General features: G+C 40.1%; 3 protein-coding genes across 3 annotated transcripts; 2 read left to right on the top strand and 1 right to left on the bottom strand.

Moving 5' to 3' along the window:
* The first annotated feature begins 223 nt into the window (after positions 1–223).
* On the top strand, positions 224–7,755 carry LOC5503266 (CAAX prenyl protease 2). Its single transcript, XM_001624311.3, has 10 exons — positions 224–388; positions 502–607; positions 810–890; positions 3,446–3,506; positions 4,129–4,187; positions 4,367–4,475; positions 5,265–5,336; positions 5,893–5,955; positions 6,026–6,118; positions 7,525–7,755. The coding sequence occupies exons 1-10, from the start codon at positions 261–263 to the stop codon at positions 7,620–7,622; spliced, it is 870 nt and encodes a 289-aa protein (XP_001624361.1). The 5' UTR covers positions 224–260; the 3' UTR covers positions 7,623–7,755.
* Positions 7,756–8,787: 1,032 nt separating this feature from the next.
* LOC116610940 lies at positions 8,788–17,562 on the bottom strand. The gene is made up of 2 exons (XM_032371617.2): positions 17,233–17,562; positions 8,788–10,920 (listed from the first exon to the last, which is right to left on the bottom strand). The coding sequence occupies exons 1-2, from the start codon at positions 17,372–17,374 to the stop codon at positions 9,920–9,922; spliced, it is 1,143 nt and encodes a 380-aa protein (XP_032227508.1). The 5' UTR covers positions 17,375–17,562; the 3' UTR covers positions 8,788–9,919.
* A 1,176-nt stretch (positions 17,563–18,738) lies between these two features.
* LOC116610933 lies at positions 18,739–20,653 on the top strand. The gene is made up of 3 exons (XM_032371609.2): positions 18,739–18,875; positions 19,090–19,349; positions 20,156–20,653. Exons 1-3 carry the CDS (start codon positions 18,756–18,758, stop codon positions 20,574–20,576), a joined length of 801 nt encoding a protein of 266 aa, XP_032227500.1. The 5' UTR covers positions 18,739–18,755; the 3' UTR covers positions 20,577–20,653.
* The last annotated feature ends 2,271 nt before the right edge of the window (positions 20,654–22,924 follow it).

Here is a 22,924-nt window from a genome sequence, read left to right as displayed (position 1 = left end):
AAACCAGTCATGATATAAAAAAAAGTTTTCCAAAAACGTGACAGTTAAAATAAACGTCAAAATGCTAAGTGTGTGATATCTACACCTTATGTCTATTATAATTTTTCTTTTTTTTTTCGTTTTTGAAGTCGATATTTATTTTGCTTCGCAGGTTGAGATTTTTTTTTCCTGGAGACTATGTGGTAATATTATTCTAAGGCAGTGTTGGGTTTCCTGTGGGATGTGCTACCCGTCTCGCACTTCGCGCTCGTAAAAACAAGATGGCGGCAAATCTTGAATTTCGTGTTAGTTTCGAGTCTGTCTCTCTTTCTCGTGGATCATTCGCTTGTTTGGTGCTGGCTGTCGTGTATGTCATCAGTTTATACATAAAGAAGTCTCCTCTTCCTAGGTACTTGTATTTTTAAACCCGTTTTTATGAGTGTTAATTTCTTATCAAGAGCATTTCATTCATTCTTGTTCACTTGATCACTGCAATCTTATTTCTTATGTGTATATAAAAAGGAATCATTCCAAGACAGTTAAGCAGAGGTTCCGCAGAGTAGCTTTTGTGTCGCTTCTCTCGCCGTTTTATGTGTGGATGTGGTCAGATCCTGTACCAGGAACCGAGGTAAATTGCCGATTCTCGTTTTATTATTTGTTTGTGTCACCACAGGTAGCCCAAGCTTCTTACTACAAATCAATAAAAAAGTTCTGCAATTATATCTGATGATTGACCCATTAGCAATATTGCTGTAACTTTTTCATGGCTTTTTCAAATCATAAAATGAATTATTTTTATTCACTTCTATTACTAATATTATCTTTCATAGGTTCATTCATTGTGGACATTTCTTGGGCTGCATATGAACAACATCATCTTTGCAACATTTCTTCCTCTGCTTCTAACGATGGTATGTCTTTAAAGTAGCAGGTATTTCACCTGGGCTGCATATGAACAAATCATCTTTGCAACATTTCTTCCTCTGCTTCTAACCATGGTATGTCTTTTAAAGTAGCTGGTATTTCACCTACAAAAATAACCCTACAAGGGCAGATCTAGGGGGAGGGGCAAGCAGGCCCTGCCCCCTATTTTCAGATATTTGGCTTAAAAAATAACAAGAAATAAAAGGAAATCGATGGAAGGACAGTGATTACGGCCTACCCATATACTTTTGTCATTGGAGTGGTTTGAATTGTTTGACCTGATAACTGTCATTGTCAGAGATGTACACAGGGTGGGGTCTGCTCCCCCATGGCCAGTGTGTTACCGTAATTCCAGGCGTCAAATGCACACCTGCGTGTAATCTGCACCCCAATTTTCAGGGCCTTTATAAAATTTTTTTGAAAACCTGCATATAATACGCACCCCAACGAACCCAGGAAATGAGAAACAACCAAAAAAGAAATAGAAGAATCAAGATAAAATAAATGTTCCAATTCACAATTAATTTTATTAGTACTGTAAATGCTTTTCTACATCTGAAATTAAAGGTGATAACTTTGAACCTCTTAGGCATAAGCAGCGCATCTTAGCACAAATGTAAAGATGTTATTCTCATTGCTGAACATTTGCATTTTCATATGGAACATCGAAATGCGAGCTTGTGTTTGTTCACTGCAATTACCGCCATTTTGGACAAGGTGCAAAGAGACTGGGTTGAGTAAATTCCAACATGGAGGACAACAAGAAAAATCGCAAAGGAAGCATAAATGATAATTGCTGTTTTTTTCTGGAGAGTTTTTGGGCTTATTTTCTTACAAAAAACATGATAAGGAAATTTAAGATATTCTTTGGTTGGAATACCTTTTACTGCGTTATTTTTAAACAATTTTGTGCCTGTTTCTCACCTACAATGGGATCGCTGCATTTTCTTTTGATTTCCGCTATATAAGCTGGGAAATACGGTATTTATTATATACAATATAAATAATGATACCTATGACCGCCTACCCCCACCCCCCTCTTAGCAATTGCTGCCCTGATTGTCACATTACCCATTTAACTACCCAGCTTATGTACAAATAAACAAAGATCTGCTCTGGGCTACTTATATATGATATAATAATGATCTGCTCTGGGCTACTTATATATGATATAATAATGATCTGCTCTGGGCTACTTATATATGATATAATAATGATCTGCTCTGGGCTACTTATATATGATATGATAATGATCTGCTTTGGGCTACTTATATATGATATAATAATGATCTGCTCTGGGCTACTTATATATGATATAATAATGATCTGCTCTGGGTACTTATATATGATATAATAATGATCTCCTCTGGGCTACTTATATATGATATAATAATGATCTGCTTTGGGCTACTTATATATGATATAATAATGATCTGCTCTGGGCTACTTATATATGATATAATAATGATCTGCTCTGGGCTACTTATATATGATACAATATTGATCTGCTCTGGGCTACTTATATATGATATGATCTGCTCTGGGCTACTTATATATGATATAATAATGATCTGCTTTGGGCTACTTATATATGATATAATAATGATCTGCTTTGGGCTACTTATATATGATATGATAATGATCTGCTCTGGGCTACTTATATATGATATAATAATGATCTGCTCTGGGCTACTTATATATGATATAATATTGATCTGCTCTGGGCTACTTATATATGATATGATCTGCTCTGGGCTACTTATATATGTTATGATCTGCTCTGGGCTACTTATATATGATATGATCTGCTCTGGGCTACTTATATATGATATGATCTGCTCTGGGCTACTTATATATGATATGATCTGCTCTGGGCTACTTATATATGATATAATAATGATCTGCTCTGGGCTACTTATATATGATATGATAATGATCTGCTCTGGGCTACTTATATATGATATGATCTGCTCTGGGCTACTTATATATGATATGATCTGCTCTGGGCTACTTATATATGATATAATAATGATCTGCTTTGGGCTACTTATATATGATATGATCTGCTCTGGGCTACTTATATATGATATGATCTGCTCTGGGCTACTTATATATGATATGATCTGCTCTGGGCTACTTATATATGATATGATCTGCTCTGGGCTACTTATATATGATATAATAATGATCTGCTCTGGGCTACTTATATATGATATGATAATGATCTGCACTGGGCTACTTATATATGATATGATCTGCTCTGGGCTACTTATATATGATATAATAATGATCTGCTCTGGGCTACTTATATATGATATAATATTGATCTGCTCTGGGCTACTTATATATGATATGATCTGCTCTGGGCTACTTATATATGATATGATCTGCTCTGGGCTACTTATATATGATATGATCTGCTCTGGGCTACTTATATATGATATGATCTGCTCTGGGCTACTTATATATGATATAATATTGATCTGCTCTGGGCGACTTCCAGAAATACTGCAAATGCTCCTGACAGAATTTTGTCTTGTAGATTTTATTTCTAGGTCCTCTAGCTCTAGCCTTCTCTTTGGGTACTCTGTGCCACGCAGAAGGTAAAACATGATGCAACTACTGTATATACACTCTCTTGGGTACCCTGTGCCTTGAAGAGGGTAAGACATGATGCAACTACTGTATATACACTCTTTTGGGTACCCTGTGCCTTGAAGAGGGTAAAACATGATGCAACTACTGTACATACACTCTCTTGGGTACCCTGTGCCTTGAAGAGGGTAAAACATGATGCAACTACTGTATATACACTCTCTTGGGTACCCTGTGCTTTGAAGAGGGTAAGACGTGACACAACTGTGTGCACCCTTATTGTTACTCTTTGGGTTCAAGAGGCTAAGATGTGATGCAACTATATTTAGCAAACATGTTTCTGGATGACGGACGGCAACCAGAAGTAGATAATTTGTGTTTAATCGCAATGCTAAAAGATTTCATTTGTAAGACTGTGTGGTAGAATACAAATGTCTTTTATCATTGGGTTAGAGCAAAAACATTACAAAGTCAGAAAACGTTAAACTTCCGGTTTCCATCTGCCGTTCAGAAATGAGCTTGCTTAAATTGTAATCTCTAAAATTCTAGTCACCATTAATAATTATCTGCATACCTGAATATTTGTGAAGATCTTAACTTTTCTCAATCAAATTATTTTCTTATTCAAAGACAATTTGAAAACCCCTTCAAGTTGGATGGACATCAAAACACTACGAAATTATGTTGTGGTATGTTTTGCTCTTTTTACACCAGAAAAAATACAGTATACAAGTTATGTTTTGAACAAAGAGTAGTATGTTATAAATGCATCCTGTAGGATTTTGTTATTTTTAAAGGTAATTATTAAATGTCCTCTTCATATTTGTCAATACCTAATATATGATGTGTTTTTTTCTTATAAACATAGGCTCCTTTAACAGAGGAGTTTGTGTACAGAGCTTGCATGCTTCCGCTGCTGGTCCCTAGCTATGGTGTAAATTTGTCAGTTTTTGTATGCCCTCTTCTCTTTGGTGTTGGTAAGTTCATAGTACTGTAATTGGGAATCAAGAAAAACTATAAACAAGCTTTAGACTAAGTGGTTGGTTTGCGTAAGTGTGGTGAAATAAGGGAAATGAATCAACTCATAGGTTGGGATGTTGTGTTTTATGCCTCTGTGAAAAAAGAGTGCTTTCCATTTACTATTTCAAACTTGTTTTGATGTATTTCCGTCCAGGGAATATTAACTTGCAGTACAGTATTTCTTCCCAGACTTACTAATTATGTTCACCTTTCATATGAGCTGAATTAAGGCTGGGGTCTGCCTTCACCACTGTGTGATGCTAGAAAAATGAACATCACATCCTCGAATCCATATAACATAATTGAGCATCTGCTCATGTTTTTTTTTTTCCCGAGTACTGAAGTGGCCAAAAAATGCAAAATGTTTTTCTTAGCAAAATGAATAAAATACATTTTATTTGCATCAGCATATGTTCATCTTCAAAAGGGTATCTCATTTTATCTATATCGTGTTCCATTAAACATTTATTTCCTTTCAAAATTGCCATATGCAAATTTTAGCTACTTTTTTAGCTAATTTTTGGCTAATTTGGTGCTTTAACTGAAAAAAAAAATTGATTGACTATCAAATGAAATTTCAAATGTCATAAGGTCCAACATGAACTATAATTGAAGAAGCAGTCTCTATTAAACATCTTTTGCCTTATTACATGTACAACCCTAAATAAACAACCATAGAACAGCTATAAATTATTATTATAAAAGATCTATCATTACATTCTTTAAGGGTTTTATTTTCTGTTTAGCTCATGTTCATCATGCTATTGAAAAGCTCGAAGCCAACGTGGAGAAGCCAAAATCCATTTTGATGGAAACCTGTGAGTAAAGTAATGCTTTTATGGTATGACTCTTTGACAAACCCATTGATATTTACTATATTTTAGATACTACAGTGCAGTCCAGAAGGGGAGGGTGACACTCTGTTTTCGGTGTCATATTAGGGTCTATATATAGCTAGGATAAAATATCTGAAATGACACACTGTACCGTGTTCCACACCCTGTTCAGGATGAAAAACAAAACCTGAATACACCCCGGCTCTTAGAAGACCTGTAAAAATGACAGAGAATGCCAAAAAAAAGCTATCCTGTCCAGGGGCATAGCCAGGGTAGGCGGGCCCCCTTTTAGCAGTCAAAAATATGGTAAATGTATGAGACATCTAAAATACAGGAGAAAATGCCTTGAAAGGGCCTTTTGGGCCCCCTCCTGTTTAAAATCCTAGCTACACCAATGCTATCCAACGTTCCTGTATAGTGAATATACTGGGTTAGTGTATCTTCCACCCACCTCTAGGGGCTGCGGTGATGCAGTATGCAGAATCCAGAAGCAAATGCTACTTTTTAAAGCTAATAGTACTCTGTTGTTCATTTTAAGTGTTTCAGTCTTTCTATACAACAGTGTTCGGAGCCTACTCTGCATTCTTGTTTCTCAGAACAGGTAAAGGGTTATTTAGTTTTTATTGGCATTTCTATTGGACATGACCCTGAGAAGTACCATCTCTTTTCAGGTCATCTGTCAGGTCCTGTTATTTGTCATAGTTTTTGTAATTACATGGGATTCCCTGCCTTTGAGGAGATTCCACGCTCTAAACACCCCATTGGTGAGTACTACTACTAGGCCACCTGTATCTTTAGTCTGGCATGTATTACATACACCAATAGTACTGCACTCCGTATTCCGGAAAAAAGGAGCTTTGCATATTTCCGCAAAATAATTTCAATAAAAATCTTTACGGCTGTTTGTGATGCCACTGTAGACATCACAGATCTAGTGTCTATCTATTTGAGCTACTGTAGATGACAGACTTTAATACCGCATCCACACCAGCACATAAACCAGTTTAAAGGTGGTTTAAATCTCAATCCCCCCAAGAGTGGACAGAACCAAGATCATAACTGAATAGATTGTGCTGTACATGTTACTAAGTGATCATTTAGCAAGTAAGAATTCAACACAATGAGATACTTGGCAAGTTATCAGGCAAAGAAAAACCTTGTTTAACTAAACATGGTTTTGGTGTGAATGCAGCTTGAATGAAGAATGAAGTTTGGCTGCTGTCATCGTTGACGTCACTCAAGCGACCATTCTATTTTATCCCCTTGACAGTCACATGGCATCTTCCAATATTAGTTGCCTTTGCCATTCTTATGTCATGAAATATGAATATTTGTGTTTTTGATGACGTACACCATGTGTTACGTGACCATCTTTTTGCATCCCCTGCCCCCACCCATGAGATATGTACATTTTTTGTTTTTGGTGGCATGGCGAAAAGGTTTTACTTTTAGCGACGTCATCGATGACGCCACAAATCACGTGACCATCCTCTTTGACACATACACCTACCAAGTTTGGTTGTCATACGATGATATTTGGAAGACAGACGAAACTAAAATATTTGCTACCACGGTCCGCCACACATTTGATATTGTTCTCAAACTATATTAGAAGACAAATTATTTGAAAAAAACTCTAAAATAACAATCTAAAAACTGAAGTCTTAAAATTTTACGAATTCATTCGGAAATATAGCAATAGCATTTTTAAATCAGCGAATGGAAGTGGATGCTCCACACATTTGGTATTTTGCTAGGATAACAGAGTACCGGCTTACCGGAGCCCTTTAATAAAGCACATCGTTTTTTCATATCAAATGTAATTTAGCTGCTTTGTTTCATCCTCGGGAACCCATGGTGTCGAGTCCAGTATAACAAGGCGGAATAAGACCGGATTCTCTCCCGTCCCTTCCCCCCCTACAGTGCCTCGCCTCTTGTTACGTTAACCTCGACGCCCTGTGACCGGTTCCTGAAAAGTCAGATAAATCAGGGGCGGATCTAAGAGGGGGGGCAGGGGGGGGGGGGGGGGGGGGCGAGGGGGCGAGGGAGTTTTTAGGAAACCGGCCCTGGGTGCCATAGGTTGCTTTGTTTTCTTTACTAGACAAATTTGTCAGGAGCTATGCGTCATAGCCCACCCCTATCACTGACACGTTTCGTGCCTCCATTTCAGCTATCGCCGCACTCTTTGTCATCGGTCTGGTGCTGTTCCTACTTCTCCTCGAGCCGCTGACACGCCCAACTCTTTATCAATCTATTTATTACAGTTAAACTGACCTTATTTATATCACATCACGACTGAACAGAATTGGAATTTGATATCAAATAGATACATTTATATCGAGATAATTTATGGACATTTCATCTCTTTTGAAATTTTAGTAAATAAAGTATTTTTAAAGGATTCGTCGTTTCTGTATATTTGTGTAATTTTACTATTTACCAAAATAACAACAACAAAAATGACTGCGCCCTTCACGTCAGAGAACGACGAAAATAAATAAAAAAAACTATTCTTAGCCTGCTTGCAGGCGGTATTCGGTGTTATCATCGCGAAAAAACATCTCCGTTCGGTGATCGGGCGCCATTTTGTATTTTAAGTCGCGTAGTTCCCGGGGGCGACCTTCGTCCGTTTTTGCGCTTGCCCCCAGGAACCACGCGGCTTAAAATACAAGATGGCGCCCGATCACCGAACGGAGAGGGTTTTTTGCGACGATAACACCGAGTACCGCCTGCAAGCAGGCTAAGAATAAGCTCCTGCTTATTCAAGATTGAGGGCTCGTTTTTTCCTATCATTCTGGAATGGGAATGGCTGGTAGAGAATGTTCAGAATGCATTCGTGTCATTCTGCTACAGGTAGAAGAATGGGTGGAATGGCCTTCATTCCATTCCGGAATGGGAACGGGGATAAACGAACGCGCTTCTATTCTAATCATTCTCATTCCGGAATCACGAGTAAAAAAAACGCGCCCTAAGTTGAGCTCTTATTCCGAACTCTTCTGTTTCATAATAATAAGTGCGCAATGCCTTTATTTGCAGGTTTTTATTGAATATTTTACACCTTAGAGGGGGCGCTAATTTAAAGATGAGCTTTTTGAAAATTTAAAGAGCCCTTCTCAGCCATACCTTTGTTATTGTTTTCAATCAATTTTATGAAAAGAAATCTCACAATAACTACCTAAGAATTAGCCTACGTATATTTTCGCGAGTCAGCGGCTACACGTAGGCTACCTAAGAATGAATTGATAAGCTTTATTGACCAAATTCTATCGAAAATACCACGACAGCTTATTCAAATTGATGGACATGGATTCTTTTCACACTTGTACCTTATCTCTTTTGCCCTCCCCGTCGTTTAGTTTTTTTCGGGTCTGCCCTAGCGGACCCCTTCAAGCGTTTGATACCTTAAACAAAGCGGTGTAAACAAAGCCTTTAATTCCAAGCATTAAACATTTTATTTTTTCTCCCTTGATATGTGACCTTGACGTACTAATATCTTACAAATGTGCGACCTCCTCAATTCACTATTTGCTAATCTTGCAACCCCTCATTCCTATTATATTTTGGAAATAGTGCTAAAAGTTGCATCTACAGTTGTGACCAAAGCCTTCATGTTTTTTTTTTTGCATAACCAATTATAATATTCAATATTTCTCACAGATATACTTTTGCTGGAATACTATTCCGGAGTTTTTATGGACGGCAGACAAGACTTATATCATTCTAACAGCTACCTTTCTTGGCTATCCAAGGAGCCAACGTGCTATCTATTTAAAGAAGAGAGTTAAAATGCTATTGACCACGCCCGATCTGATAACATGACGTGTCGTGTCCAGAAACCTTTGCTCTATGTACGATTGTTGTAATCAGCCTCAATTAAGTTTGAGCTTTATACTTGGAATATGAAATATGGCTTTGGAGAAATTAGTTAACTATTTTGTGATTAAATACGACGTGTCGCCTCTCCAATAGACGACATCCCTAACTGATCACGCGACCTTTTGGTTGGCACATTCAAGCCGGAATAAACACAAAAATGACAACGCCCGTCAAAAAAATCTTTAAATTAAAATAAGCCCTTTCTGACAAAGACGTAAGCGCAAAATTGTTTTTGTTGTTGTTGTTGTTATTTTGCCTATGAGGGCCTGTGCGCGCGCGAATTTGCCACCCACACAATTATTCGATCTGTTAGTGCAAGTCGCCATCCATCAATTGTTTCTGCCGACTTGATTGCCGTTGTTCTTATCAAAACCTCATAACAGATGGAGGGCATCGACAGTGCGCGAATGCATTACAGCCGAATTTATTGTTTATTTCCTTTGGAAATGGCGCATAGTAAAATCAACCGTCTAAACCAACCGATGGCTTTCACTGGCTCATCATAAACCATTTGACTGCACATAGCAAGGGAATTGATTGGCCACGGTGGTATGATTGACTACGCGCTTTTCCCAGGACGAGAAATGGATTTGAATTCGCGGCGGACGCACAACAACGAATTCGGTTATAAAACTGTCAATCTTTTCGTTCTCGCGCTTGGCTTTGGCCCTTAAAACAGTAGGCAGTCCCTAAGTCAATCTCCTATTGTTCCTACTCGTCTGCTGTTGGTACCGGAAACTATCGGAGTGCATGCTGGTCAGCCATGATCTTGCTTTCTTGGGTACTATTGGTATTAGTTTAATGACCTTGACCAAGCCATTCATGCTACTGACACGGAATAAATGCGCCTGCGTACTACTAGCCATGCCGACTATCTCTTCCATGCCGTACCTATACCGACCTACCGCCACCACAAACACTTCTATCCCGGACGCCTTTAACTCAAAGGCGCGCAAGAGGGTTAGTTGCTTCCGCACATTAGATAACCCGTCTGTCACTAGAAGAACCCTTCGCCTGCTATCATTACGAACGTTAGATTCAGGGTTCTCGAATAACTGCTTTAAGGCCATGTGCAGTGCCTCCTGTGTATTCGTGTTTCCAGGCCGATACTTGATGTTCAAGAGTTTATCCTTTGCGTCCGGATATCGCGTAAAGTTAAATTCAAGTTTGGCGTACTTGGAGTAGGTTATCGCTGCGTATGAAGTATTCTTCATCCCTCGGTCGGTAATTTCTATCAAGGCGCGTTTGGCCAGCTCGAAGTTTCGTCTACGCACCGAGGTTGACGTATCAAGGAGAAACGCAACATCGTAAAAGTATTTCCGCTTAGTAGCGCGACGTAGACGCGATCGTCGTGGTATGTTGTACTGGTCGTCAGGGTTGATGTCAGGATCGCGCAAGTTACGTGTGTACCGCATCCAGGATCGTAACTGGTTGTAGTAGTCATCTGAATAAGGGTGAACATTGTGGTGTATTCGCGATCTCAGCGGGTTGTAGTGGTCATTCCGGAAAGCATAGGGAACTTTTATGTTGCTAGAAGCCTGTCGTAATGGGTAATTCATCGGGTTGTAGAGGTACCCCAAGTTGGCGTATCGACCGCGGTGAATGCTCGCAATGTGGACGTCGTCGCGATCTAAGAAGTATGTCGCGATCTTCTGTGCGGTGACTCTTCGAGGTGGAATCTTCCTCAATTCTAGTGCACAGAGAACAAAAGTACGGTATCGTTACATGGGTGTGGCTGTCGGGTGTGTAACTACTAAGGGGTGTGTGTAGGGGGGGGGGGGAGGTACAGCCCTCTGGGCCTCACAAAAAGTGCATCATTTCTTATTGAAGGATAGTGAATATGCTACTTTCATATGATACTATCACTGCGAACCCTCCCTCAGACATCTTAGCTATCTGCTTGGCTGACGATTACGCAGTCATTAAAAGCGATGTAAATATTGCGAATAATAATGGAGGGTAACCTTGACTGCTGGCCGCGCTTCCCATCGGCTAGCCAGCACCAGCCACAATTACTGTATTACTATATCCCAGATTGGGAGTTTCGGATCTTGGTTTACTGATAATATGGGGTATAAGCTAAGCATGGCAAAACCTGAAATTGACGTAAGAAATGCCTAAGTGAATATTACCAGTGAAGGTGTAAAGAAATAGAATGTTTACGAATAACCTCAATAGTACTATTATGTCAGAGTCCAGTTTCATTTCTAGACTTGTGATGAGTCAAAACGGAGAATCAAACGAATCCAATGTGAAAATTCATATTTTTTTTTAAATAAATGGCTATATGGTACAGATAAATAGATTGGTACAGATAAATAGATTGGTACAGATAAATAGATTGGTACAGATAAATAGATTGGTACAGATAAATAGATTGGTACAGATAAATAGATTGGTACAGATAAATAGATTGGTACAGATAAATAGATTGGTACAGATAAATAGATTGGTACAGATAAATAGATTGGTACAGATAAATAGGTTGGTACAAATAAATAGATTGGTACAGATAAATAGATTGGTACAGATAAATAGATTGGTACATATAAATAGATTGGTACAGATAAATAGATTGGTACAGATAAATAGATTGGTACAGATAAATAGATTGGTACAGATAAATAGATTGGTACAGATAAATAGGTTGGTACAAATAAATAGATTGGTACAGATAAATAGATTGGTACAGATAAATAGATTGGTACAAATAAATAGATTGGTACAGATAAATAGATTGGTACAGATAAATAGATTGGTACAAATAAATAGATTGGTACAGATAAATGGATTGGTACAGATAAATAGATTGGTACAGATAAATAGATTGGTACAGATAAATAGATTGGTACAGATAAATAGATTGGTACATATAAATAGATTGGTACAGATAAATAGATTGGTACAGATAAATAGATTGGTACAGATAAATAGATTGGTACAGATAAATAGATTGGTACAGATAAATAGGTTGGTACAAATAAATAGATTGGTACAGATAAATAGATTGGTACAGATAAATAGATTGGTACAAATAAATAGATTGGTACAGATAAATAGATTGGTACAGATAAATAGATTGGTACAGATAAATAGATTGGTACAAATAAATAGATTGGTACAGATAAATGGATTGGTACAGATAAATAGATTGGTACAGATAAATAGATTGGTACAGATAAATAGATTGGTACAGATAAATAGATTGGTACAGATAAATAGATTGGTACAGATAAATAGATTGGTACAGATAAATAGATTGGTACAGATAAATAGATTGGTACAGATAAATAGATTGGTACAGATAAATAGATTGGTACAGATAAATAGATTGGTACAGATAAATAGATTGGTACAGATAAATAGATTGGTACAGATAAATAGATTGGTACAGATAAATAGATTGGTACAGATAAATAGATTGGTACAGATAAATAGATTGGTACAGATAAATAGATTGGTACAGATAAATAGATTGGTACAGATAAATAGATTGGTACAGATAAATAGATTGGTACAGATAAATAGATTGGTACAGATAAATAGATTGGTACAGATAAATAGATTGGTACAGATAAATAGATTGGTACAGATAAATAGATTGGTACAGATAAATAGATTGGTACAGATAAATAGATTGGTACAGATAAATAGATTGGTACAGATAAATAGAGAGCTATAAGTGGGCAATGCATGGAGGTGAAAAAGAAGGCCAGCAGAATACTTGGAGTCCTCCAGAGAAACTTGCTTGCTACTCTAAGGCAATAAATCAACGCGTGTACCTCGCCCTAGTGAGGCCAACGTTGGAGTACGCCACCCAAGCCTGGTCGCCACACAAACATAAATAACATCGAGTCGGCCCAGAGGCGTGCGGCCCGCTTTGTGCATGGCGGCTACCGCCGAACGAGTAGCGTTAGCGAGATGATCAAGTCCGTTCACTGGCCTCTCCTCCAAGATCACCGCATGGTCCAAGCATTTAGAAATGTTCTTTAAGATCGAAAAGGGGTTAGTCCAAATATCCTTCCAAGAGGAGCTAACTAAGAGAAATACAAAGACAAGGGCGCATGCTCTGCATTTCACGCAGTTGGGAGGCTAAAAAAACGCTTTTCACCATTCCTTCTTCATCAGAACCATCCCAAAGTGGAATTCCCTCCCAACAGAAGCCGTTGGGGCTGACTCTGTAGTTGTATTTAAGGCTAGGCTCAACATATATAAATAAGACCGTGCCACCGCCACCGCCCCCCCCCCCCCCATCAATTGCGCTATTAGTACCCATTACTATCTAAGCAATTGCCACAATGAAAGATTTAAGGTTTTCCCTTGAAGCAAGTAGTAAGGCGCACCAGCCCTCGAAAATCACTAAGGCCTAGGACAAAAACTTTTTTTCGTGCGCATTCCCAAATGCAGGCAAAAGAGCATAAAGCATGTTCTCTCCGATAATCCCCGCGAGGCCGCCCATGTAAGACAGGCACTTCCCCCCCCCCTACCCATGGCGCCCAAAAAGTGGGTCATTTCTTATTAAGGTATGTTTAAATACTGTATGTTTTCTGTATGATTCCAATGACTGCGCACCTCTCCCCTCAACCAATCCTGGGTGTGCGTCTTTAAGAGGGGGTTATTTTAACGGTGTTAAACATCATGAGCCAGCAACAACAATTTCCTGATACGCCTAATATAAAAAACTTAGTTTTGTTATCTCATGTAAGGTTTCAGGCCGATACCCAGGATTTTTCTTGGGGGGGGGGGGGGGGGGGGGGGGTGCGGCATCCGAAAGTGGACTTAATTTTTCGGTGGGGGAGGGTGAGTTCTCTGATAAAAATCTGACCACCCCTGAAAGAACAAAGAGGGATTTTTGCTATGTCTTTGCAGTATCTCCACGGGACGTTTATTTACGGATTTGTCTACATTCCAGAGTGATCTAGCTTGTGCTTTATAGTTTTGTCTACAAATAGCACGTCTATTGAGAACCGAAAGTGGACCTTTGGCCGTTGTGGGGGGTGCGTTCGCACCCCCTGCACCCCGCCCCCTGGGTACGGGCCTGGGTTTATTACCTTTAACTACAATTTGAATGGAAAGAATGCGACTTGACAAAAATTCACCAAAAAGGGGTAGCCCCAGAAATGTCTCATATGAAAGGTTGGCAAGACCTGGGGCCATGTATTTTAAACGAACAATTTTTAAACATCGCTTTTGCTAATCAGATTTTTATGTCGAAAATGACCAGCGCCCCCTATCAACGTCAAGGAGGGGAAAATATCTTATGCCTAAATAGAAATCCATGAATGCTTAGGTAAAAGGCTTTTTTCTATATCAATGACATCTAAAATGCACAACAAAAGTCATTCAGGATTTAACTTCGTCTAGCCAAACCCCCCATGCCGCGCTGTTCTGAAATGCTGTAAATATACGCCGGCAGTAAGCGTGCTTTGTGACACTACGACCTTTCAAATATCTCCCAATCATGACTATTTATAGATTCAACGCAACGTGCGACGTACCCTTGTACGTCGCCCCAGGGCACGTAACATAGCATCTCTCCTATTACGCCATGTGTCAAACATACAGTTGATATCTTGCCAATATGTTCTGTTATCGCCAACTGCATAAGCCTCTGTACTCGCAAATCGCGTTTAGCACTAAATCATTGCTCACTACTTTTTATCGTCTGCACTTTGAAAAGCGACCATCAGTGTGGGACTACGAAAGAGTGATTCTGTACACACAGTTAAAAAGCCTCATCTGTGTCTGACATTTCTTGTATGTTTATTGACCTAACAGGTGTTGAAAGTCTTCCTGTAAAACTCATGCTCTGTGCGGATATGATGAATCTAGTCCTTAACAATAATGTATTGTCTTGTCTTATTCTCGCCCCCTGTTAGCATTTTGTGTAACCCGAGAATTAATAAGTGCGGCGGAAAACCACAAAAAGCCCTTTATCGTGTGGTTGGGGTTGAGCCGTTTATCGACTCTTTTTAATCGGACGGGCTAATCTCCAACCTGTGCGTATCTAAGGCACGAGAGTAAAAGAGAAATAGAAAAAATGCAGTTGCAATATGCAGTCGCGTGTCAAGAGGGGGGGGGGGAGGGGGCAACTTGCTCATTTGACGAGAGGGGTCCTTCTCCGGTCGACCCCCTTCTTTGGTAGTTAAGAATATGGTTAATTTTATATGTGTTTTTGAATAGAATAAAGTTTCTAGTTGGATCTAGTGACCTGTTACCAGATGTAAAGATGCCAAATTGATCCATGGTCAGTGAATGGACCCCACCCTGCCTCTAAGACATGCCCTTGGTATGTTTCTTGAGTTTCTGCGATGACTGAAAAATTTGCAAACTAAGGCATTTGTTTGATATTATAGTACAAGGTACGTGGCCCAGTGTCCTGCCACTTCAGCTAAATCGATGTAACTTTTTTTAAGAAGCTTATGTCTTATAACCTATAGCATAACAATGAATCAATCATCCTAGAACATATTGACAACAAGTATATTCGTTTGTTCCCTTGTTTTGAATGCTAAAACTGTAGAATAAAAAGGAAACTATTACTGTTAATCAAAAAATATAAAGGAAAAATGAAAACAGAAAATCAAGTGTTTGTTAATATGTCAGAGATTGAAATTGCTTGATTCCTTGATCCCAGATTGCAATACGCCTTGCAGTTTTGTGGATCTTTTGGGGAGATCTATCTGTTCGTACCATAAGTACCGGATTATTTTTTAGTATCTGAGTTTATCAATAGGAGCTAGTTACTGAATGTTGTCAAAGGTAAATATTGTTTCTGTTTTGGAAAACGCCTGTTATATTACTTAACCATATTTGAAAACCCCTTAAAACATGCTGTATTTCCATTACATAACAATTCATTAAAACGATCATAGGAATTGATGGCAAACTAATCGTTATTTTAATTTTTTTATTAAGTCGGTTCAAGATGATCAAGCCTCGAGGTTTCTGAAATTAACTATTTAAGCGATTATTATCAGGGATAATCAATATCTAATTGATCAACTATCGGCAAATACAGATTATTGTTTTAGGATTCATTATCGACAGCGAGCCCCCTATGGCCTTACGAAAACGCTGCAAGTAATTATAATTACTCGTTCCACTATACATATTATCGGCTGAATATACGCAAACGATATCTTTTAAATGACAGAATTTGTGTCTTGCGAAGCCGGGTGATTGTTTTTGGATCTATTACCATCTATGGGGCAACCACCCCCCAAAACGATGCGATGAAAATTTTAGAAGACTAAAATGCTTCGTGTGCCACTTTGTCACTAAGTACGTAACTGATATCTTACGAAGTGTCAGTGAGGGCTTCGTGTTAAAATTCTGTTCGCACCTTGTATTTACGAGTGGCTACAGCGGGCCAGCCTTTTCCATAGACGTGTAACAACGGAGGTACCGAAGGCTATGAAGCCAAAAGTGCATGTTCTTCCTGTGAGATATAGCGCTCGATAGTCCACCTCTAATATGTTAGGATGGAGCAAAGAGTGCCACATAGGATAATGCTTCAATGTATTGACTAGAACAAGTTCTGTTGTCGACAAGTATAAAAACGTACAAAAAGTTAAAATATGAACTCTAAAAATTACTAATGATATAAAATATGAGATTAGCGGGGTATGTTATAAGTTTAAGTTGCTGCCTTTATTTCCACGATTTCCTTTAGAGTAACTCAATCTGAGAATCTAGTAATAGGCTAATACCCGCTGATTTTTCATCGTGATTACATACTTTAGAAATTGAAAACCCAAAGTTCACATCGAACCCTTCAGTCCCTTTTTATCGTAGTATATTTTCTTTACGAATTTTTAATGAATTTTTTGTTATCCACTGCGTCTTATCGGGGTCTCAATTCTAGGGTTAGCATTTGAAGAAGATATTATTTTATTGTTTCATAGCTACTTGGGGAGTCCGCCGTTGTTCTGCCTTGCACTTAATCTCCTCTTGAAGATGACATGAAAAGAAAAATTACGCCTTACTGTGGTTAACTCACCTTGATAGAATATGCGCAGGAACTTGTTTTCGTCTCTTGCAGTTTGCCAAACGTAAGGATTGCAAGCTTGAAAGACTGCGAGCAACAACAAGCAAGCAGTGACGTGACCCATTTTGCTCCGAGAAGGGAATATCGATGGCATACGCAGTTGTTTTTTTTGTAATCTTTATCTCTTCTGAAGTATGGCCCTCACCAAAAAATCCCACAAGTTTGCGATGGCCATTTGCGTCGCGCGTTCGTTGTTTTGCGCGTCTCTTTACCGTCGTCTATAGATATAATCCCAAGCACGCCAATAACGAGCAAATGCTCGATCGAGTTACAAAGGTAATTTTTTTTATTAGCCACATGACTCATTTGGCAAATGCGCGCTGTACGAAGCGCTATGATCTTTACCCCTTTGTAAATCGGCCAACTTAGTCTTAATTAAAAGTTACCCAATCTGCGCTTTCGCTGGGGAAATGATGAAATAGATCAGTTGGCGACCAGAAGCTGTAGAGAGTGCACTTAACACCTTACTTGATCGTTACTCGGTCGTTATCATGCCTTCGACTTTTTCTCTGAATAATTGCGATATTTTATTCCTACGCTATTAAATTAGAGGCAAAAGATCGAGTAATTGGTCAACAAAGCTTCTCACGCTCATACTAAAATTGTTCACTAATACCGTAATAAAACCTTATAAAGTGTAATTGTGTTGTATATAATATCGAGTGATTTATCTGCTGGCGGTGTTTGTGCGGGGCTTACGTATGCGGTCGCTTTGATCCTGACCTTACTTGTTGCCTGGGCTACCTGTGCTCAAGTTAACAATGTCAGGCCTGCCAGACTACAGGTGAGACATCAAGACTGGGTATGGAGATTGACGAAGTGAAAAGGGCATAGGAACCCTGACAATGGGGCGGTTAAGGCTTTATAAAATACAGGATTTACTGATTCAGCACGCAGGCTCCCCTCCCAGAAACGCACCTGATATAGCACTCCACCCCCCTCCCCCCTACGTACGCCATTGGTATAATACGCACCCCCCCCCACCCAACCCACAAGGGATGCGTCTGATATAGCAAGCACCCCCACCTCCCCTATGTTAGTGCATAATATATCGCGCACGGATTGGACACAGGCCTATGTTGGATATAAGAGCGCATGGTTTAACGCAGACACGGGTAAGGCGATGAGTTGAGTTATCAATAGAAGTGTACACCTTTCAGCATCGACTAAAGTTTAGAGTCACCAAAAATTTGAGTTTTTGGAAGGAAGGGAATGGGGGGGAGGGGTGGGGTTCTAATGCAAAAAAAAGAACGCAATCGTCCAATCTTATGTTGACTTATGAGGTATCTTGTTTGTTGGTTTGAGATTTTTTTAAATCTAGTGCAAACATGTTTGCTTTGAATCAAAACATCTTTTGACCTATTTTGATGCTTATTGTTCATGGACCATTCAATAGAGAACAAAAAAAGAAGTAGACAAGTCATGTTAATTCAATGGTTACTGAATCGCTATCTAGTATGTAACCAGACAAGACGATGCAGTCTTCATTTGCTGGAACAGAAAAACAGACGAAGCACAAAGGCACAGAGAACATGAAGCTATTATCGATTGTACTGCTACTGGCGACGTTTATCAGGAAAAAGGAGTCTTTCCAGGTATCAAGGATTGTGTAGGATATTATTTGCATTGATGATGATTTTCATTTAGATGATTTTCAGCACAATTTCTATGGTAAAATCAAGCAGCAGTCGTAAGAAAATCTTTGCAATCATGTATTAAAATAAGGCATTAAAATCAAAACTATAAGATCGCTTTAAAATTAGGAATTAGACAATTATGGATTAATCTAAAACTTAAAACTCTCAAAAGGCATGTCCGAGAAATACGCCCAAGTCCTGTACGGACCACATGGTGTCCGGTCATAGCACGACCAACGGCTACTACCAGCTGGTGGACAATCACGGAAACACCTACACGGTCTACTGCGACTTCAACTCTGAACCGGGAGTAGCCTGGACCCTAATGATGTCATTCAGCCTTGCCAACAATGCCTTGCCACAGTTCATGAGCACCCCGCTGTCCCATGATGCACCAGTTAATGAAAATTCTCCAAATTGGCTTGCGTATAGGTGAGGTTACTCCAAGAAATCACATACACTCTGACTACCCCGCGACCAATCTTCAAATCCCCTACTGACCTTCTTTACAGTACTTTACCCGCTTATATGAACCAATTTTTTTTCAAATTTAGCCTAACAGAGTTCTTGTGTCGTAAATGGTGCTTAGTTGAATTTTAGGCTATCTGCGAATGGTAGAAGGACGACATGTATATTGATTTAATGCCAAAACAGGCCTGGCCTTTCATACCAAATTAAGAAGTATATACATGTTCAAGTTCTTTAATGTTTAGTTATCTTCTTTTTTGCATGAAGATTTTTTAAGGTTAATTTCTTTTTCTGAATTTAAGCTAAATAGGTTCTTATGTAAATGGAATTTAAATTGATCGGAAGATCAGAGATCGGAAGCGGCGAATACCCGAAGCCGAGACCCGAAAAGACGTATTTTACCCTTACTCTTTCTTTTGTCTTCGCGCGTACTCCAGCTTCCGGTCTCCACGTTGCCATGGGTCTCCGAGGATGCTTCATCCACTAAGTTGCCGCCCTACATTCCTCAGCTACCATTTTATAGCCCTCATTTGCACAAAACGTGCTTATAATGCCCCCTAACTCCCTCAGCTTGTCTTTTACCGGTGTGCCCCATCCTTAAAGACGTACGATCTATCTATTTCTCAGCCTCCTATTTCTCCCTAACAGCCCGTTCCATCATTCACTCCACCAGCCCCATACCCCTTTTCGAACCCTAGATATCCCATCACCCACCGCCGTACCCACTCCTACATTTTTTCAGCTATTCCTAGCCTTTCTTTTTTGTAAAGGCTTCCTCTGGCACGCATGAAGGCCCTGCGGACGCAGTCCTCACATTGGCGCTACACATGCAGCTTTCCCTACTCTGGTGTCGACTACACAGATTACTTGAGAGCGAGGCTGGTGGATGTTGACCCTATAAGCTTCGTTGGTGAAATGATTTGCAAGAGAGTAGAATACATCAACATCCGAGGAAACGCTGCAGCTCACACAACGGTTGCGTTTTGGCAAAAGTCACCGATTTGTATTCATCACACCGATAGCAGCATCACTACTCAATATAGTGGCTGCGCCTTCTCCGCAACGACTGGCTCTGTTCCAAACGAGGATAACTTTGGGTGCTACCGGACGGTGAATAGCAAGTTCAGGTGCACGATGTCCCCTTCCTCCACCACTCAGTTCTGGTTTGGGGGGAGCGGCATTCCTCAATAGCTATGAGACCTTGTAGTAGCAGGCCCGTACCCAGGTTTTTTTTTTTTTTTGGGGGGGGGGGTGCGAAATCCGAAAAAGTGGACCTTATTTTTCCGGGGGGGGGGGCGGGGGGGGGGGGGGGGGGGCGGGGGGGGGGGGGTGGACCTTATTTTTCCGGGGGGGGGGGGGGGGGGGCGGGGGAGTGGAGGGAGTTCTCTGATAAAAATAGCCCTGTAACGTTAGTTTGTCAAACAATTGACAAGGATGTAAAGCTACTCAAGGAATAAAAGATGTCTAAACATAGCCATTTTAGTCTCAGCTTAAAAATATATTTCCGTCGCTTAGATTTCAGCATTTTTGAAATAGGGTAAGAATATAAAACATTACCTACCCCCTACCCCTCCGCGTGTCATTGTTCGCACTGGTGATAAACACATCGTCACGTGACCAACACCTCTGCCTACCAACCTACCTCCTCGGCCAGATTGTTTCACTCGCCGGATTTCCGTAGAGGAAAATGTCCCTGGGTTTCCGAAAATGTCTCGTCTTCGTTTTTTTACCGCCATACCTGGTTGACACTTTTATCAATCTTGTTCTCGTCAGTCAGGCGTCCTTGACTTCATCACTTATTGTATATGCTAAGTATATTTGTTGTGGACTGGATAAACATTTCACAGTCCTCCTGTTGTCACAGGGGCGGTAAGGGTTATTTTCGTGATCCGTGAAAGGCCTTTTTTGTTTATCGTGAATCGTGAAATGGATAAATTGAAAACCGCCTTCGCCGTGATTCGTGAATGGCGAAATTTGATCAGCGTGAATCGTGATCTGTTCTTTAAAAACCGTGAATGGTGATTTCCGAGTAAAGTTGACCCTTGTGGTCAGTTTATCAGTTTATCGTGAAATGTGATCTCTTATTTTGAAGCTCGTGAAAAGTGCAGGGACCCGCCCTTATCTCCCCTTCTGTTCAGTGGGCAGCCTCCCCCCCCCCCCCCCTACCTCCCACAGCGGCGGAAAGTCAACTTCCGGTTCGCAAAAGACGTGCTATTTGTAGACAAAGCTATAAAGCATAAGCGAATTAGACAAAAAGCATTCTAGATCACCCAGATTATATAGGGGTTGCATGACAAGTTTAACATAGGATTAACACAGCTTCACCTCGAAAGGCTTAGTTTACTGCATTTCGTGCATAAAATGTGTCACCAAAGTATACATCGGCGAAACTGGTCGCAGACTAGGGGATTCAGAAGACATAGATTCAGAAGCCATAGGATGGTGATAGACAACAAGGCCGAACTACCAGTACCTGCTCCCTTCTTCAATCAAATGAATCATACTGTCAATGATATGAAGGTGGCGGTGCTGGTAGCCGGCCTTATGGACACTGATACCCGTAAACGAGCGGAGTCCAAGCTAATCATCGAACACAACACCCTGGCGCCGAGCGGCCTTAGGGACTCCTCGGTATCGTTTCGGGTCCCGGGATCACTTGGGGTACTTTTGGGGATCATTTCGGGTCCTGGGATCATTTCGGGTCCTCACGGATTCAAAAGTGAGTCTGGTAAATGCGAACGACGAGGGAAACTAATGCATGAAATAAAGCAAGACGGGAAATGGCCCCGAAAGGGGTATACATTTCGACCTCTCTGTCCTGAACAGGGTATATATTTCAGGCCTCTCTGTCCTGAACAGGGAACATAAGTTTAAGCAAGGCTGTCCTAAGCAGGGTACCGATTGGGTTAAAACTCGAAACCGCTGATCCCACCGCCGATCTGATTGCCTTGCTTGCTCTCACGTGATAACAGGGTCCTAAAATTGAGGGTGTTGTCCTAAACAGGGTCCTAAAATAAAGGATTTTGTCTTAAACAGGGTATGGTTTTTCAGAATTTTTGTCCTAAACAGGGTCGGTTTCAAAACCCCCAGTGGCAAACACGAAAAACGAAGACATGATTTGCGTTGTTCTTGTCCCACGCACAAAGACCAGCGTCCCTATCGACTCTATAAACAACCAATTCCACGTTTAGGCCTTGCGTCCACACTAACACGCGCACTGGATCCAGCGAATCCTGATACTTTTGGAAACGCTGTCGAAAGTGAATCAAAATGAATCCGTATACTTTGGTCCGTAGAGTGGACGGTCGAATCCGTATCAAAATGAAAACGACGGCATCATATCGCATACCATAAAAATTACGTCACCCTGTACCTTTCAGCGTTTTCAAACGTTTGAGACCCTGTCCCCACGTATCTGTTTTCGTTTGAAAACGCAACCTTTTTGTTCCGTTTTCAAAAAGATCCGCGTCCTCACGAAGAGTTTTCATTTTGATACGACCCGTCCGACCCCCACGAAAATGCAGAAACGATACGAAAAC

This window comes from Nematostella vectensis, chromosome 7 (assembly GCF_932526225.1).
Source record: "Nematostella vectensis chromosome 7, jaNemVect1.1, whole genome shotgun sequence".
In the NCBI taxonomy this organism is placed as follows: Eukaryota; Metazoa; Cnidaria; class Anthozoa; order Actiniaria; family Edwardsiidae; genus Nematostella; species Nematostella vectensis.
This window is presented reverse-complemented; position numbering and strand designations above follow the sequence as displayed.